The sequence below is a fragment of the Phocoena sinus genome, chromosome 15 (assembly GCF_008692025.1).
Source record: "Phocoena sinus isolate mPhoSin1 chromosome 15, mPhoSin1.pri, whole genome shotgun sequence".
Lineage (NCBI taxonomy): Eukaryota > Metazoa > Chordata > Mammalia > Artiodactyla > Phocoenidae > Phocoena > Phocoena sinus.
The window spans coordinates 81,230,818-81,249,275 of NC_045777.1; the positions used below are offsets into that span (position 1 = coordinate 81,230,818).

Here is an 18,458-nt window from a genome sequence, read left to right on the forward strand (position 1 = left end):
GCACCTCTTTTTAAGTCTCAAGAGTTCTCCTGCCCTGCGTGGAGAATCTTTCCATCCTGAGAAAGGGCGGAGTCACCTCCAACAGGCTTGGGGCTGGGTGGTTGATCAAATGTTGGGGAATTTGGTATTGTACTTCTGTTAATAGCGGTACCTTCCTGTGCCAAAGCACATTGCTCTGGATTGGGGCTAATTTTCGCGGTGATGGGATGAGGAACTAACGTTCTTAACTCAGTGTGTACTGGGACTGCCTATTCTCTGGATTTTTTCCTTCTCCTGTGAGTTCTGAACCCCAGAGAACAGGGTCCCCTCCTCTTCCCTCAAGCCTGTCGTGAGCACCCAGGACCAGTGTGTGTCCTCTCCCTTGGACTCCGGCAGGGGGCAGTCTTTTAAGAGCAGTAATTCAGGTGGTCAGGGAGTGAGGGTATGCTGAGGCTTGAGAAGGAGAAGGGGGCAGGGTGTGGATAGATGAGGCAGACAGATGCTGAGAGGTGGGGGCTTGGCACAACATCCTTAGGTCAAGTAGCCAGGGAGGGATGCTGTCTACGTCCGCTGCCTGCCACCTCCTCCTCTTTCCTTCACTGGAAGGGGATCCAAATGCTGGGCTTTCAAAGTTTGTGATAGACTCAGGACAATTTTGTTTAATCTGTTCTTTTCCCGAGGATTTCCCTCCTGGCAGGATTGCAGGTTTCTCTCATGGGACAGTGTAATTAGGGAATGATTTCCTTGCTCTTCAGAGGCAGGAATGAGCTGGAGTAAATTTGGTTCCTCTTGTCTTACATTCTTCCCCATAAACAGACAATAGGTATGGTGACCTTCTTCTGCCTGCGGCACACAGGAGGGCTTCTTAACTGTGCGCCTGTTGGTAATCTGGGCCCAGACGACTCTGCGGTGAGGGCTGCCCTGTGCAGTGTAGGATGTTAGCAGCAACGCTGGCCTCTGCTCACTGGAGGCCGGTAGCATTTCCCAGTCACACCGACCACAAGTGTCCACCGATATTGCCGGATGTGTCCTGGGGAGCAGAGTTGCCCCCAGTTGAGAAGCAGTGGCTTTGACAAAGGGCGTGGGAAAGACGCACGCCTGTTTGGAGCTAGAAACGGTGGGGCACGTGTGTGCTGCCCACAGTCGGAGGGCCAGGCAGCCACTGGCTTCTGGGAGCCAGGCCTCCCCTGGGTGGGCCCGCCTGGACGCTTGACCTTTCTCACCGGCCGCTCCTCCACTTCCTCTCGCCTGATTGCCTATCTCTCTCGCCTCCGCAGTTTCCCTGCTTCTCACACCGGGAGCCAGCACTTTTTCTCAGTTCGCTCCTTGCAACCAGGACAGAAGGGCGACGGCTGAAGTGGGAAGCGCCCGGCGGCCAGCCGCCTTTGCCACTCCCTGGAGGGGTGGGAGGGTGAGTTGTCCCCTTTCTGTCCACTTACCCCGCAACAGCTCTCCATGCTCGCAGGACTCTTTGTCCCATCCGTCTAGGATGGGGCTCTTCTGGGGTGGCCTGGAAGAGGCTCAGAACAGCCTCTCCTGAGTTTGTTTGAAGGAAGTGGGGTGTTTTTCTTGGAGTGACGAAGACTTAGTATGTGATAGCTATTCCCAAATGTCTTCTTTTCCCCCTAAGCCTTTTTTTTTTTTAACCAGTAATATTTATTTTATTATTATTATTTTTTGGCCGCACCACGCGGCACGTGGAATCCTAGTTCCCCGACCAGGGATCGAACTTGCGCCCCCTGCATTGGAAGCATGGAGTCCTAACCACTGGACTGCCAGGGAAGTCCCCCCACAAACCTTTTAATAATGGTCAAATATAACATATACCATTTTAGCTATTTTTTAAAAATTATTTTTATTTTTTTGTTTTTGGCTGCATTGGGTCTTTGTTGCTGCGCGCGGGCTTTCTCTAGTTGCGGCGAGCAGGGGCTACTCTTCGTTGTGGTGTGCAGCTTCTCATTGCAGTGGCTTCTCGTTGCAGAGCACAGGCTCTAGGCACGCGGGCTTCCATAGTTGCGGCGTGTGGGCTCAGTAGTTGTGGCTGGCGAGCTCTGGAGCGCAGGCTCAGTAGTTGTGGCTCACGGGCTTAGTTGCTCCGCAGCATGTGGGATCTTCCCGGACCAGGGCTTGACCCTGTGTCCCCTGCATTGGCAGGCGGGTTCTTAACCACTGCGCCACCAGGGAAGCCCCCGCGCTAGCTGTTTTTAAGGATACGATTCTGCAGCGTTACATACATTCGTCACGTTGTCGTGCAGCCATCACCTCATCCCCAGAACTTTCTCATCTGCCCCATTTCAGCTGGAACTGTCCCTGCTAAACAACTCCCCACTCTCCTTGCCACCCCACCCCCAGCCCTGGCACCCACTGTCTACTCTGTTCTTCTGAATTTGACTCCCCTGGTAATCTCACGTGAGAGGAATCATCCAATATTTGTTCTTCCGTGACTGGTATGTTTTATTTAGCTAATGTTTTCAAGAGTCATTCGTTGGCCAAATTACATAAGGGTTGTGGACAGAACTAACCGGACTCGGCTGTTCTGGGAGGCCTACTCGAATTCAGTGACAAGAAGAGCTTTTCAACAGGCCTGTCTTCTCTGACGGCCATGTGGGCTGTGGCGTGCTCCAGCTCCAGAAATGGCTAGCTGAGGCTGTTGTAGAAGAGACGCCCGTGCCGGGGGAGGTCAGCCCTGCTCTGGATGGTCTCACAAGCTGCATTTCACCCTAGGATGCTGGGATTCTGGGAGTGGGTCCCGTGTCTGTCGTGGAGTTTGCTCTGGGCTGCAGCTGTGGAGGAGAGCCGCTTTCCCCTGGCCCCTTTGGTGGAAACCCTTCTTCTTCCTTCCTTCCCAGAGTTGTGGAGTCTTGGAGTCGATGGGAACTGTGGAGGTGCTCCGGTCCCGCCTCCGCCCCAGCCAGTGAGGGAAGCCCTTACACGGCCCCCTGAGACCCTGCCCTCCCCCCATCTGCTTGGCACCACCAGGGATGTGCCGCCTCCTGAGAGCCGCCTCCGCTGTTCCTTAGAGGGACGGGTCGCTGCCACCACCACAACCGCTTCTGTCAGCCTCAGTAACTCTGACCTTATTCCTGCTTTGTGGTGAGGGAGCCTTCTTCCTAGCTTGTATCACGGTAACGTCGTTCCCTCCTTTGCTCTCTGTCCTTACGATCGGGCTCTTCCAATCCCAGGGACCGGGCCTCGGTGTTGACTCCGGTCTGGTGAGTGAGCCCTGGGCACGCTGGCTGGAGTGGCCGGCCACGGCCTTCAGTGCGCCCCACCTCAGGCTCTGGAATAGCCCCCGCTCCCCTTGTACCGGGTCTCTCCCCAAACTGAGTCTCTGGATTCTAGCTGCCAAGCGGCCAGACCTGAGTGTTCTCAGGGGAGAGGTAATTTTGCTCCCAGACAAACTTCTCACCCTCTTAATAACTGGCCTTTTCTCTCTCTAGAACATTTGGGACTCCAGTGGGTTTTTTGCTTGTGTGTGTGTTTTATCTTTGTCCTAAACATCCACGTGTACCTCAGGCACCCCTTCACTGAATGCTGGGCCACTTGGCGAGAGTGCCCAGCTGTCGGGAGGTGCCTGGCGTTCCCTGCCACACCCCCAGCACCTCCGCCGGGCTCGGCCGAGTGAACTGACTGCTCGAGAGGCCTGATGAGTGGAGGGCAGCGATGAGGAGGAGCAGGGCCTGGGCTGCCCTGTGCTCTGTAACCAGCGGCCTCCAGGCAGCCGTGGGCCTTCTCGTTATGCAGGACGGAGGAGGGCTGGAGGCAGGGAGGTCTGTCTCACCTTTAATTTAACTCCACTTTCTTCTCTTCGCCCCTCAATAAGGATCTTTCCCAGATGTGAAGGTCCCTCCCTGGGCACTGCTCTGGTCAGACCAACATCCAGTTGCCTGGGGACCCTGGTTCACTCCAGCACAGGCCCTTGCCTGGAGAGAGCCCGGCCCCTGCCCTGCCTGCTTCCCTGGGTAAGGCTGCCAGGTGAGTCTGGGCCAGAGGGAGGGCGTCCCCCTGCGGAAGCTGGAAGGGGCTCTGCCTGCCTGTTTTCCTCCCCTCCCCCAGGCCTTCCTCCACCGTGACTCTCTGGTTAACTCATGGTGTGGGTGGCACATGGCTGGCTTAGGCAAGTCCTTACAGAACCCATTACTGTACGCACCTAGTCCTCATTCTCTCGGGCTCTCCGGCTGTGCTGTCTCCAAGGCCCAGCGTCCCCCACGTCTCCACAGGTGTTTGGAGAGTGAACACCCGGTACCCCCTCCCCTGCTCATCCCCTCGACCTCTAGGACACGCCCAGCTCCACAATGGCAGCAGAGACCCTCAACTTTGGGCCTGAGTGGTGAGTCAAGTGTGCTTTGGGTGGCGTAGAGAAGCCGGGAAGGACGGGGCCTGCTCAGATTTCTGTCCCTCTCCTTCTCGTGCCCTTTCTGCAGGCTGAGGGCCCTTTCTAGTGGTGGCAGTGTGGCCTCCCCACCCCCATCCCCCGCCATGCCCAAATACAAGCTGGCCGACTATCGCTACGGGCGAGAGGAGATGCTGGCCCTCTATGTCAAGGAGAGCAAGGTAGGGGTGGGCGGGTGTGGGGTGTGGCCCAGTTGCCCGCTTGGCCTTGGCCGGTGGAGAGGGCCCCGGAGCATGTGATACCTCCTGTCCCGGTTGACAGGTCCCCGATGAGCTGCAAGACAAGGAGTTTGCTGCGGTGCTGCAGGAGGAGCCGCTGCAGCCCCTGGCGCTGGAGCCTCTGACTGAGGAGGAGCAGGTGGGGCCCTGCCAGCGGGTGCCGAGTCTCCACCGTGGAGGGGGCTGGAGTTGGGAAGGCAGGTGGTGGAGTTGCGGTTGTGGATGGGGTGGGAGCGGTCAGGTGCCTGGGTCCTCACTCCCACCCCTGGCTCCCTCCTCAGAGAAACTTCTCCCTGTCAGTGAACAGTGTGGCTGTGCTGAGGCTGATGGGGAAAGGGGCTGGTCCCCCGCTAGGTGGCGCCTCCCGTGGCAGGGGCAGCACGCGGAGCCGAGGTAGAGGGGCTGATGGCGTGTTCTGGGGCGGGTAGCGGTGGGATTCGCGGTCTTGAGGACTTGGAGGGGTGAGCCGGCAGGTTTCCCACGCGCACCTCATTCCTTCTCCAGGCCGCGGCCGTGGTGACAGTTGCTTTTACCAAAGAAGCATTGAAGAAGGCGATGGGGCCTTTGGCCGAAACCCCCGGGAGATCCAGCGTAGCCAGAGTTGGGATGACAGGTGCAGGCTGGGAGAAGGTGGCACAGAGGCAGAGCGGAGAGGGGCCCCGGGGTAGGGCCCAGGGTCTCACGGAGGGAGGCTTGGGTCTTGTCATCAGAGGGCACCAGGAGACCCACCAGATCAGCCCTAGTCAGAGAGCTCTCTCTGTGCCCTCTGACCCCCTATGACCCTGCCCTTTTCCTTCCGATTCTCTGGGCACGCCCTTGGGCTTCCTTCCAAGCCCCCCCCGTCCCCCATCCCCCTGCCCCCCCGCCCCCTCCCGCACCTCTCGGGGCAGAATGAAACAAGGTGAGCAGAGATCCTGCAGGTTGGGGGCGGAACTGTCCTCTGACCCACACCTGTCCCTCCCCACAGAAGCGAGAGGCGGTTTGAGAAGTCGGCCAGGAGGGATGGAGGTATGGAGAGTGGCGAGGGTGGTGGCCAGGCCCTGAGTTCGTTAAGAGGTGGGGAGGACTGAAATGGGTGGCCCCGGTTGGGGGATGTTTCCTGGGGGAGGTGGTAGGGGCAGGAGGGCCCGGAGCTGGGCTCCTCTTTCCCAGCAAGGTGTATAGTAAGAGTCTTGCAGGGACCGTGGCCGCCGCCCGCTGACTGTGTCTTCCCCTGCTCCCAAGCGCGATCCGGGTTTGATGAGGGAGGGGCTGGCCCGAGGAAGGAGCATGCCCGCTCAGATAGCGAGAACTGGCGTTCTCTCTCCGGGAGGAACAAGAGGAAGAGGAGGAGGGCAGCTGGAGACTTGGGGCAGGACCCCGGCGAGATGGCGACCGCTGGCGCTCTGCCAGCCCTGGTGAGATGGGGGCCAGGTGGGCGCCGTGGGGAGCGGCGGGCGGCGAGAACTTCCTGTGAGGGTGGGCACCTACGGCCAGGCAGAGGGAGCAGAGAGTTCTGGAGCGGGGCGGGTGGGAATGCAGTCCTGGAAGTGCCGGTTGTTCCGGGCCGGGGGGTCCCAGTGGGCGGCAGAAGAGTGGGGACTCTGGCTTGACTGGGATACCGATTCTCCTTCTCCGACTTTTCCTGCCCAGATGGCGGCCCCCGCTCTGCTGGCTGGCGGGAACATGGGGACCGGCGTCGGAAGTTTGAATTTGATTTGCGAGGGGATCGAGGAGGGTGTGGTGAAGAGGAGGGGAGGGGTGGGGGGGGCGGCTCTCACCTCCGGAGGTGCCGAGGGCCTGACAGCTTTGATGACGACAAGGATGGGCTCCCGGAGTGGTGTCTGGACGATGAGGATGAAGAGATGGGCACCTTCGATGCCTCCGGGGCCTTCTTGCCTGTCAAGGTATCTGCGAGGCGGCGAGGGGGAGACTTTCTTAGAGGTTGGTGGGAACCTGCCCTGAGGGGGTCTTCTCAGTCCACCCTTTTTCCTCTGCCGTTCACCTCCCTGTCATATCCCTAACCTGTGCAGAAGGGCCCCAAGGAGCCCATTCCTGAGGAGCAGGAGCTTGACTTCCAGGGTCTGGAGGAAGAGGAGGAAGAGCCTTCCGAAGGGCTGGACGAGGAGGGGCCTGAGGCGGGTAAGCCTGCGCGGTAGGGCAAGGAGGACGCCTGCAGCCTCGAGCGAGCAGGGTCCGCGGGCAACACAGAGGGAGGCCGGTGCCGACACAGTGTGGGGAGGAGCCTGCAAACAGCAGGGCTGTGTCCAGAAGGCCAAGGGTCAGATAAAAATCAAAGCAGAATCAAAATGACCTTCGACAGTCCCTCGAATCTGTCGAACACGGTATTAAACCAGTGGTATTGTGTGTACAGCCCCGGACGGTGATACGGATGGCGTGTCCATTACCGCAGGGGCAAGAGAGGAAGTGTGCAAAGTGGGGTTTGTGGTGTCAGTTCACCGAACCTTAGTTGTGTTGACCAAAGATACGTGGGTGGACTCAATACCCAGAGGCCCTTCTGACCACAAATGGAAGGTTTGTGCTAAATCATTTTTAAGGCCTTCCGGCTCTTTGGTTTTGAATTCTGGTAATTACCCTTCCCTTTCAGGTGGGAAAGAACTGACCCCACTGCCTCCTCAGGAGGAGAAGTCCAGCTCCCCATCCCCACTGCCCAGCTTGGGCCCACTCTGGGGAGGCAACGGGGAAGGCGATGATGCTCTGGAGAAAGACCTGCCGGCAGCTGAAGGTAGCCAGAGGGCAGGGCTGCCCTTTCCCCGGAGCCTGGGGCTGGTGGGGAAGATGCTCCCCTTCCCTGTGGGAAGGAGGTGCAAGGAGTGTTTGTGGGGGGGCCAGAGTTAGCGCCGACATTTCTGGAATAAGGGTGGTAGAAGGAGGACTGTCTCGCTCCCTTCTCTGGACTCAGCCATTCCACCTTCCCTTCTTTGCACCTTCTAGGAGATGATATGAGGGCAGTGCAGCTGAGTCCTGGGGTGGGTTCACCCCCTGGCCCACCTGGAGATCTGGAAGATGATGAAGGCTTGAAGCACCTGCAGCAGGTGTGAGGGGCCTGAGAAGGCTCTGGGGATCCTCCCCTCTTGGGGGGACAGAGGAGTCTTTATTCCGTCTGTCGTTGCCCCGGTTCCAGGCTTTTCCCCATTGGTCCCGCTGTGTTAGGACCTGCTCTCTTGACCCAACCCACCTTAGCCCCAGCCCCGTCCGATGTTGCTGGGCTTGGCCGGTTAAGGCTTCCCCTCTCTCCCTGGGTTCCCAGGAGGCGGAGAAGCTCGTGGCCTCCCTGCAGGACAGCTCCCTGGAGGAGGAGCAGTTCACAGCCGCCATCCAGGCCCAGGGCCTGCGCCACTCTGCCGCTGCCCACCCGCCCTCCCCCTCAGCCATGGCGCGGCCCGGAAGTGGTTCTACAAGGACCCGCAGGGAAGAGATCCAAGGTGCCCGTGGGAAGCAGGGCATGCAGGAGGGGCGCCGGGGGCGTGGGGACAGCTCCGTTCTCATCAAGGGCTCCTCTGGGGCACCTTTCTGACCACAGCCCCCTTTCCCTTGGCCCAGGCCCCTTCACGACACAGGAGATGGCGGAGTGGTTCCAGGCGGGGCTATTTCTCCATGGCCCTGCTTGTGAAGCGGGGCTGTGATGAGGGCTTCCAGCCGTTGGGTGAGGTGATCAAGATGTTGGGGTCGTGTGCCCTTTGCCCCTGGGCCCTCGCCGCCCCCACTGCTGGTGAGCACACCCCCTTTGCAGAGAGCAGGACGGGAGGTGGGAGCCCGGCGGGTGGCAGCGGGTGCTGCAGAGCATGCCAAGGTCAGAGCCGCCGGAACTCCCCTGGCCCTCACTCAGGGAAAACATGGACCAGGAGCGGCTGAAGAAGCAGCAGGAGCTGGCGGCAAGCCGCCTTGTACCAGCAGCTGCAGCACCAGCAGTTTCTGCAGCTGGTCGGCAGGTATGGGGGGGCCCAGCAGGGCTTGTCAGTAGGGCTGCACTGGCCCTGTGGCCGGCCCACCTCATGCCCGTCCGCTTCTTCGGCAGCCGCCAGCTCCCCCAGTGTGCGCTCCGGGAAAAAGGCGGCTCTGGGGGACCTGCCGCCGCCGCCGCCGCCGCAGCAGCTCACCGCGTTCCTGCAGCAGCTCCAAGCTCTCAAGCCCCCCAGGTGTGTGGATGCTCCATCCTCGCTCTGTGTTCCCGTGGCCGCGCGCACAGCCCTCGGGGGGTGGGGGCGTGGGGTGCAGGCTGGAGATGGCTTCAGGGTGCTGATGTCAGTGCTTTGCTCCCCAGGGGTGGGGACCAGAACTTGCTCCCGACGATGAACCGGTCCCTGTCAGCGCCAGACTCGGGCCCCCTCTGGGACATACATACCTCAGCCTCATCACAGTCAGGTGTGTGGCCAGCCACTGCCGCCCAGCCCGGCCCATCCTGAGCCCTGAAGTCCCCTCCCTATCCCCGACGGCCGCGGGTGGGTGGGTACCGTGGGTACCCTGAGGCCTGAGCTCCCTCCTGCAGCTTGTCTTTGCTCCCTGCAGGCGGTGAGGCCAGTTCTTTGGGACATACCAATTAACTCTTCGACTCAGGGTCCAATTCTAGAACAACTTCCCAGCTGCAGCATAAAGTGAGTGGGCGTCTGGGGCTGGAGTCCTCGGGCATCGGGGGCCGGGCCCCGCAGGGAAGGCCTGACCGTCAGGTCTGATGTCGACCGCTGCAGTTCCAGGAGCGCAGAGAAGTGGAGCTCAGGGCGAAGCGGGAGGGAGGAGAGGAGCGCAAGCGCCGAGAGGAGAAGCGCCGCCAGCAGCAGCAGGAGGAAGCAGAAGCGGCGGCAGGAAGAAGAGGAGCTGTTTCGGCGCAAGCAGGTGGGGGGCCCGGCCGAGCGCGGCGTCATGCCCGGGCCGGGCGGGGGTGGCCCGCCGGCCCCTCACCGCGTCTCTGCCTCAGGTGCGGCAGCAGGAGCTCCTGCTGAAGCTGCTCCAGCAGCAGCAGGCGGTGGCTGCCGTCCCTGTGCCTCCTGCGCCCAGTTCTCCCGCCCCCCCTGTGGGCCGGCCTGGCCAAGCAGGGCCTGTCGATGAAGACGCTGCTGGAGCTGCCAGCTGGAGGGCGAGCGGCAGATGCATAAGCAGCCCCCGCCTCGGGAGCCTTCGCGGGCCCAGGGCTCCCAACCACCGCGTGGTGAGCAGGCTGGGCCTGGCCCCTGCTGCCTGGCACCTTGGGGCCCTCGGGAAACCCCTTCCGGTCAGCTCCCAGGGTGACCCGGGTGGGGGGCACACTGGTCCCCATGTGACCCTGGAGGCGCTCTCTTCTGTGAGGCCCTCACCTCACCTCACCCACCCCCCGTGCCACCTGAACAAACCTCCCACTCAGCGTTGAGTGTGTGTGTTCAGGCCTGGGCCACCCTGACTTACTGCCCTCTGTGGCAGCTCGGGGGCCTGGGCGCCACCCCCCTGAACCAGTGGGTGTCTGAGGCTGGGCCGCTGTGGGGCGGGCCCGACAAGAGTGGGGGCAGCAGCGGCCTGGGGCTCGGGGAGGACACCCTCAAGAGCAGCGGGAGCCTGGCCCGCAGCCTGGGCCTGAAGAACAGCCGCAGCAGCCCCTCTCTCAGGTGGGCGCCGGGGCCTGCTGGGGGTGGGCGTGGGAGGGTGCGGGACTCGAGCTCATCAGGTGGGTGCCGGGGCCTGCGGGGGTGGGTGTGGGAGGGTGCGGGACTCCTGAGCTTCACCTCATCCCGCTCAGTGACTCGTACAGCCACCTGTCGGGTCGGCCTGTGCGCAAAAAGACGGAAGAGGAAGAGAAGCTGCTGAAGCTGCTCCAGGGCATCCCCCGGCCCCAGGATGGCTTCACCCAGTGGTTGTGAGCAGATGCTGCACACATGAGCACCACGGGCAGCCTGGACGGTACAGGCGGCTCTCCCCGGGAGGCCGGGCTGGGGGTACCAGACCCGCATCAGGTGGGCTCTGACAGCCCCATCCTGCCCCGCAGTGCCCATGGCTGTAGCGATCCTCAAGGAGGTGGAATCCCCCTACGACGTCCATGACTATATCCGTTCCTGCCTGGGGGACACGCTGGAAGCCAAAGAATTTGCCAAACAGTTCCTGGAGCGGAGGGCCAAGCAGAAGGCCAGCCAGCAGCGGCAGCAGCAGCAGGTGAGGTTTCACAGAGCCCTGGCCAGAGGCAGTGAGGGCGCCCAGCGCTCCCCTGACCGCCCCCCCCCCCCCCCCCCGCCCTCTGCTGCTTGGCAGGAGGCTTGGCTGAGCAGTGGCTCCCTGCAGACAGCCTTTCAGACCAACCACAGCACCAAACTCGGCTCTGGGGAGGGCAGCAAGGCCAAGAGGCGGGCACTGATGCTGCACTCGGACCCCAGCATCTTGGGTGAGCTTGGAGTGGGGAGGCGGCTCCTTGCTCAGCACTGGGCAGGAGCCTGGGTGGGTGAGCTCAAACCCAGCTTCCCCTGGCTTCAGGGTACTCCCTGCATGGACCTTCTGGTGAGATCGAGAGCGTGGATGACTACTGACCAGCCCGTCCCACCAGCACCCTGGGCTATAGGCCAGGGGCAGCAGCAACGGCTTGGACCCCTGGGTCCCCAGCCTGCAGGCTCCCCGCGAGGAGCATAGGAGGAAGCAGGGGCGGGGTCCCCAGCACTTGTTACAAACCACACGATGCACCTTAACTCACCCACCACGAGGCACTTTACAGATTGGGGGGAAGGGTTTTTTTGTTTTGTTTTTGTTTTTAATTTTAAACAACATTGAAGAAAACATTAGAGACAAAAAAAAATTGTTGAGGAGACTCTAAGCACTCCTTTTCCCTTTTGGGGATAGGGGGAGCAACAATGGAAGATCCACAGAGGTTTTTGTTTCTTTTTTTTTCTTTTTTTTTTCTTTTTTTTTAAGAAAAAAGAAAAACAAACAAAAAAATGGTTAGGAGACTGAAAGAAAAAAACACACTGTTATTTGGGGCAGTGGGGACACGGGCCCCCACGGACCTGTCCTGCCTGGCCCCCGAGGCTGCACTTACCCTCCCTGCCCCACACGGTGGGCCACTGGGTAACTGGAAGCTGGGGTGCCAGCAGTTTGCACAGCGAGGCCCCCTCAGCCCCGCCGCCGGACCCGCTGTGAACGGCTCCCTTGTTGCTGTGACTGTGGCAGAGGTGTCTGAGGTGGGGGCCAAAGTAGCCCCTTGGCTTTGCTGCTTCTGGGGAAGGTTGCACAAATAGGGCCAGGCCGCCTCAGCGCCCCAGGCTGCCACCCTGCGCCGGCTGACAGGGTGGATGGGAGAGGGCCGGCAGTGCCAACCTCATCTGGCTGTCAGGCCGGCAGAACTTCCACTCTGGCCCTGGTGAGGGGCTTCCCCCTCCGCTGCCATTCGGGGGGGCCGGCCTGGGTGTGAAGCTGAAAGTTCCAGCTCCCTGCCTTGCCACATGAATGTATTCTCTGGGCCACGAGCCCCTGCTGCGCCTGCTGCCTCAACCCGAGAGAGGTGGGGGCGGAGCAGTTCCTCCAGGAGCTGGAGAGAGAGGCGCCACTTCGTGACTGTTGTTCCTCCTGTGAAGGGGGCAGGCGAGGGGCCGAGGAGGCCACGGGAAGTGGGCCGCTTGGGGCTTCTGGTTGCAGTGCGGGGCTGTTAGAAGGGAGCCCCCCACCTGCAGCCAGCTGTGTGGGACATGGACCACCCAGCTCGGCACCTGACCCCTCCATTGACCAAATGGGAGAGGAGCAGGCGGCCTCTCCCCCCCTGCTCCCCTCATGTTTTTAAATGTTGGTAGAGGTGGGGTGTCAAGGATGGGAGTGTCTCTCTCTCCTGGGTTCGGGGGTAGGCTGCCCTTCACCAACTTATTTCCCAATCACCTACCTGGGTTTGTCTCCATTTGGGTTGTTTTTTTTTTTTTTTTTTAAAGTTTGGTTGTATCTTTTGGATTTCTCATTTAACTTCTCCCGTGGACCTCATTGCTCAGAGTGCAGTATTAGGGCAAGATTCTGCCACTGCCTCCCCTCCATGAATGTATTATCCTTCCTGCCCTGGGGAAATGGGGGAGTGGCCCCAGTTTTCTTTCCCCATCTATCCCCAGAGAGATGATTTTTTTAACTTTTTTTTTTTTTTTTTTTTTTTTTTGCACCAAAGTGGCAACTGGGTCAGTGTTGGGGGATAAAGCTGGCCTCGGGGGGTGGAGGGACCCCCTCCACCTGCTTCTCCCTGGTTTCAACAGTGTTAGCGTCCGTGAAAAGACAATATTCTCTCTAAAGCAATAAGGGGGTGATGGGCCAGGGGGAAATGTCTTGCTGCTGCTGGCCCCCCAGCTCCCCCCTTTCCTCGAGCCAGTATTTGGTGGCATTAGAGGTGTTGGGGGAGTACTGTTGTGACTGAATGTAACTGCCCCCACCCCTGCCGCAGCCAATGCAGGGGGAGGGGGGATGACACTCTTCCCCGGCTCTTCCTTCCCCTCCCCCCCCAGCTAAAGAGACTTTGAATTTAGGGGGCCCTTGAGCCTGGAGAGGCCTTAACCCTGTGAGGAAGTGTAGGGGGAGCCCTCTCCCACCCCCATCCCCTTCTGAGAGTGGTCAATGTTTACAAGCCCCTGAGCCCCCCAGCCCAGGGACTCAGGCCCCTTGCTGTCCTTTCCCAGCCCGTCTTCCTGGGCCCCGGCTGCTCCCCCGCCCTTCCTGGGATTAGGGTGGGTGCAGGGGTCATTCTGTATCCTTGTCTGCCTTGTACCCACCATCTCCCCAACCTGTGTGACTCCCTTCTCGTCTACCTGCCTCTGTAAATACTCCGCTTCCCCCAATAAAACTTGGTGTGTGTTCTCCCCTCCTGCGTCTGAGTTGTTTCTTGGGGTAAGGGGATGTTGGGAACGAGAGGCACAGCTCGAAAGAGCTGGGAACTGAAAGAGCCACAGGCAAGGGGTGGCTGTGGTCGGCCAGCCTAACCAGGCCAGACTAGAAATGGGAGGGCTGTGTGTGTGTGGAACACCTGTGACCTGCGGGCCAGAGAAGGTCCTCCCACCCGTGACCCCGCTTCCGGCTGAGGAGGAGTGGTAGTCCCCACCCCACTACTTGGAGCCCCACGTCCCCCCAGCCGGTCTGCCGCTGGGGACAGATACCTAGAGCGAGGAAGACACAAGCAAGGGTAGAGACCAGGTACGAGGTTGGAATTGGTTCCTTTATGGAAAAACTGAAAATATTAATAAAAATTAAAATAAAACCAGTTTTAAAAAAGCCAGCCCCTGGAGTTTCCACCTCCTGCCTCTGGCCCTCCAGAGGGATGAGGCCCTGACCCCAGGGCAGCAAAAGGATGAGGGCTTTCTGCCCCTCCTCTTCCCCCATTCTATTCCATCTTACAATCTCCACAGTGGGGGCCCCGGGAGGAACCAAACCTGGTAGGGGGAGCAGGGACCCGAGGCCCCGTGGCCCGAGGAGGGAGGCTCGGTGTGCACCCAGCCCAGAGCTCCCGACCTGTATGTGGGCATGGCAGGGCCCTCTAGCCTGGGCCCAGCTGGGGTCGGGGCTGTTAGTTCCAGATCTTGAGGAAGGAGTCCCAGAGCCTGTGGCCACAGCCATGTCCATCGTCAGTGACCCCAAGGCAGCTCACTCGGTTGTCGTGGCCTGCGAGGACACCTGGGACGGAGCTGGACGTCAGAACTCCAGCCTCGTTTCCCTGTCCCCTGCCCACCCCCTGCTCGCTCCCAGCTCTCACCTGCACGGTCGCCCTTCATGGCATCCCAGATGTTGCATTGAGTCGTCGTAGCCAGCGAGCAGACAGCCTGCCGCTGCGCGAGAAGGCAACAGAGGTGATGCCGCAGATGATGTTGTCGTGGGAATACATGAGGGAGCTCCTGGTCGGCCCGCAGGTCAAAGACGGCGGCACGTGGCGTCGTCAGAGCCCGTGGTGAAGGCATAGCCGTTGGGGAAGAACTGCAGGACACAAGACCAGGGTGGGATGAGGGTGCAGGGCAGGGCCTGGAGCCTGGCAAAGATGGGCCAGCCCAGCTCGCCCCAGAACTTACAGCCACGGCATTGATGTCGGATTCGTGGCCGATGAAGGTCTGTCGGCACATCGAATCCCGCACGTCCCACAGCTTGATGGAGGCATCACAGGCCCCTGACACAAAGGTGCGGCCATCGGGGGCCAGTGACAGGGACATCACATCCCCACTGTGTCCAGCAAAACCCACCGTCTGCTGGCCCGTCTCAATGTCCCACAGGGCACTGGAGGGGTGACAGGAAGAAGGAATGAATCAGAGACGGGTGCAGGACAGACTCCCTCTCCCTTACCCCTCCACCCTGTGAGCCCGGGCCCAGTGAAGCCTCCACACAAGGGGCACCGGGAGCCACTGGGTGACAGAAGCCTGCTCCTGTCCCAGGTGAGAAGGGGTCCCCCACTTCCCCCTCCTTCCTGCCACCGGAGCAAAGGCTGAGTGTTCAGAACAAGGGTTTCTGCCGGTGCTTGCGCAGGGTGGGGACTACCGCCTGAGCACTGAGGCGGTGCTCCCTCCCCCGGCAGGAAGTGTAGGTGAGTCCCGACTGCCTAGCCCTGGCAGGGCCTCACCAGGTGGTGTCCCCAGAGCTGGTGATGATTTGGTTGTCATCCAGGAAGCGGCAGCATGACAGGTACCCTGGGGAAAGGGGCTGGTCAGCCGGGTCTTTAAGGGAGGGCAGCACAGCCCCTCACCCCGCAACAGTGCCTGTGGCTTGCCAGGCGCCTCTCACCAGTGTGGCCAGGCAGCTCCCGGCTGACCCTGACATTGCCCTCACGGGTCTTGAGGCTGTAGATGGAGCAGATGTTGTCCAATCCCCCACAGGCCACAAAGTTTCCTGAGGGCGCGTAGGCACAGGTCATGACCCAGGAGGAGCGCAGCGGGATGGCATGGACCTATGGACGAGGGGCAGTGCCCAGGGTCAGAGCCAGCCAGGGCCTGCATGCCCAGCCACATCCAGCCTCAGGTGCCACCTCTACCTTGTTGGTGGTGTAGCTGTCCCAGATGATGAGCTTCCCGTCCTGGGAGGCACTGACCAGCAGCCTGTCGGAGAGTGGATGGAGACGCAGAGGGGTCAGGGTGGGAAGCCCCCTCTGGAGGCAGGACACCCTTCCCCCTCTCCCATCTGGTGGGAGACAACTCCCGGCAGCAGCTGAGAAGTTCCTGTCGGTATGGCCCTGTTTCCCATCCCCTGGGGATGTCTGGGAGTCATGGGCTTCCCAAACAGACTTGGCAACACGGGCATCCTGTTTCTGGCACCCGACGTGCAAGGTTACCCCTGCCCACCCTGCCTGCCATAAACTCAGCCCAAGGCAAACACGACAGCTCAGCACACAGCCCCAGCCGCACCCACCTTGAGTCCGTCCCCCAGTGCATGGCGTAGATTTTTGCCAGGTGCCCACGGAGGGTCCTCCGTGTCCTCATTTGGATTCTCCCCACTGGGTCCAGCCCAGCTGTGATCTGGAGGTGGAGGCAGAATGGGCTCAGGAAGGCTCAGGCGGCAGGGCCCTCTGAGAAGTATGCTTCCAACCCGTGCTCCTTCCCTAAACCCAAGTCCAGCCCTGGATTCATCTCACCTGGGTCAGTGTTGAATCCCCACATGCTTTTCGGGCATCCTATAAGAGACGGCAAAGCCATTCATAGAGAGGCACGAAGATAAGACAAGGAGAAGAGGAAAGAGAACAGGAAACAGGGGAATGGACAGGATGAGACAGGAGTATATTAGGGTACCCCACCACCACCCACACACAAACCCCTCCCCTGGCCCGGTGCACACAAGCCACCGGGCCCTGCCCGCTCAGCCGCCGCAGCCCGGCAGCTAGGCCCTCACCCGGATCTGGTTCCGGAGCTGCTCAGCCTCCTGTCTCAGTTGCTCCAGCTCACTCATGGCGCCGGGCCCGTGGGGCGGGGTTGGGGGCGGCTGGGGGCCGCGGGACGGGGGCTGGGGGAGGCAGCTCCTCGCCGCTGGCCCGAGGCCTGGGGGATGCAGGGCTGACGTCAGGCCCAAGGCCGCCGGGGAAGAAGTGGGAAAGGCGGGGTTGTCGCGCGGCCCGGAAGGGGTAAGTACAGGTCGGAAGGGGAGGGGGCGCCAGCGGTGGCCGCGGTCCCCCGGACAGAGCACGGGCCTCTGGCACGGGAGAGACGTAGCCGGGGAACAGCTGACTTCCCCAATCTTCCTCCCGCCCCCCGGAAACGGAGCGGGAAGCTCAAAAGGAAGCGCAGGGGAAACTCCTCCCTCGGACAGCAGCCCGGGCGGGACACCCGCGGCAGGAACTGGGGTGCGGGAAGGGGCGGGGAGAGTCCCTTCGAAAACAGACCGGGCGTCCTCCCCGGCCCGCAGAGACACCGCCCTCCCTAGCACCTAATTTTATAAGGGACGGTGCCTCTTTAAATTCACCCCCATACACCGCACACCCTCCACACACACATCCCTAGCTTCGACTGGGGGTGGGGGAGACCAGAGGGGAAAGCTGGGCTGTTCGTGGGGTTGCCTAGGCAACCGTCACCCGGACTGAGAGCACCTCATTGGTGAAGTGCCCCCACCCTAGCCCGGTTGCCGAGGCAACCGCATCCACGGCTGAGACCTGTAGGGTGGATGACCCCCCCCCCGGCCCCATCGCCCCCGCCCGACCCAGCCTCCCGCCCCTCTCCAGAACCAGCCAGGGTGGCTGTTTACAGGATTTGGGAAAAGCCGATTGGGCACTAATAGGTTCGGGACGGCTCACCCCGGATTATCCCTGGGCCGGCTGCGCCCCATTAGCCGCCCGCGGCGGGTGGAGGCGAGGGTGGCGAGGTAGCCAGCCCCAAGCCGCTGCTCCCTCCAGCGGCTAGGCCGCCCGCTCCGGCGCGCCCGCAGAAAGCCCGTGGGAGCCGCTCTCGAGTAATTAGGACTCCAAAGAGAGGTCCCGGGCCCAGAGGCGCGGAGCTGCTCTCTCCCAGGCGCCGGCGGGCGGGCGAGCGGGCGGCCCCAGGCGGCCCGGCTCCCCAAGGAGCCCAGCCCGCGGGCTCCGCGCCGGGGCCCCAGGGGCCTGGCTGGCTCCGCTCCAGGGCCCGGAGTCCTGCCCCCCCTCCCCTTTAGACACCTGTGTGATCTGGCCATGCACACTGCACTCTGCCCACCCAGGCGTCCCCCATCCTGCTCCCACTTCCCCCGTACCCTGGGCGTTTTTCTTCCCCACTGACATTTCCCCTCTGTTCAGCTTTTCTACACCCGCGCCCGAAGACGCCCCTCCAAAAAAGGGAGGGGGCAAAGCCCCCCATCCCACTTCCCCAGCTCCGGACAAAGCCCCTTCCTTCCAGCTGCCGGCAGCCCAGGCGGGGCGGCAACGCCAGACGCCCGGGGCAGAAGGAAGCAGGCCGGGAGGAAGCCGCTGGGGGCGGGGGCGACGCTCCCAGACCTCAATCCCCATCACTCGCCAGGGCCCCCTAGGCGGGCCCGGGTTCTGGGCATACAGCAGCCGGGGGTACCACGGAGAAATGGGGGTGCAACCACCTCCGCAGGTCTAGTGGGGAGAAGGGGAAGGGACAAGGGAGGGTCCCCGGATCTGGCAGCTGGAAGGCGCGGGCCGGTGCCGCGCTGCGAAGCGCAGTGGGCCTGGTCCTCCGGCCCCCACGACCTCCATTTTGCCCAAATGAAAGCTAGGCGGGGGGTGGGGGCCGCCTGGGAGCTAAGCGTCGGGTTAGGACTACTAAGGGGAATAGGGTGCCGAGGTGTCCGGTCTAGGGTAATGTGGCCAGAAAACACGGGCAGACCCCAAATCGAGGTGGAGACGAGGATAAGGGTAGCCTCGCGGCCCTGCCTGCCTCTGAGGATTCTGGAGTTTTGCAAGGCGAATGCCGGCGGGGGTGCGAAATGGGAGGACACGAGGGGTGCTACCCAGGGGCAGGCAAGGGGGTGGTAGAGGTGGGGAAAGGGGGGGGGGCGGG

At 61.6% G+C, this 18,458-nt stretch overlaps 2 protein-coding genes across 2 annotated transcripts; one reads left to right on the forward strand and one right to left on the reverse strand.

The window, feature by feature from the left end:
• The first annotated feature begins 2,063 nt into the window (after positions 1-2,063).
• On the forward strand, positions 2,064-13,366 carry GIGYF1 (GRB10 interacting GYF protein 1). Its single transcript, XM_032604057.1, is given in 38 exon segments — positions 2,064-3,954; positions 4,200-4,309; positions 4,404-4,533; positions 4,634-4,729; positions 4,872-4,983; positions 5,095-5,203; positions 5,558-5,598; positions 5,815-5,888; positions 5,891-5,987; positions 6,223-6,476; positions 6,603-6,711; positions 7,178-7,315; positions 7,525-7,625; positions 7,841-7,942; positions 7,945-8,004; positions 8,006-8,015; positions 8,134-8,174; positions 8,176-8,253; positions 8,255-8,301; positions 8,420-8,468; positions 8,470-8,522; positions 8,609-8,639; positions 8,641-8,729; positions 8,855-8,955; positions 9,100-9,113; positions 9,115-9,168; positions 9,171-9,185; positions 9,279-9,377; positions 9,379-9,423; positions 9,506-9,589; positions 9,591-9,653; positions 9,655-9,717; positions 9,719-9,736; positions 9,985-10,166; positions 10,298-10,458; positions 10,544-10,707; positions 10,804-10,933; positions 10,982-13,366. Coding segments are annotated over 37 exon segments (3,243 nt in total). The 5' UTR covers positions 2,064-3,954; positions 4,200-4,274; the 3' UTR covers positions 11,176-13,366.
• Positions 13,367-13,702: 336 nt separating this feature from the next.
• Positions 13,703-16,419, reverse strand: GNB2 (G protein subunit beta 2). The gene is given in 13 exon segments (XM_032604054.1): positions 13,703-14,172; positions 14,252-14,292; positions 14,294-14,313; positions 14,315-14,383; positions 14,385-14,414; positions 14,416-14,469; positions 14,562-14,763; positions 15,104-15,170; positions 15,265-15,427; positions 15,512-15,575; positions 15,886-15,992; positions 16,109-16,147; positions 16,363-16,419. Coding segments are annotated over 13 exon segments (1,020 nt in total). The 3' UTR covers positions 13,703-14,065.
• Between the last annotated feature and the right edge of the window lie 2,039 nt (positions 16,420-18,458).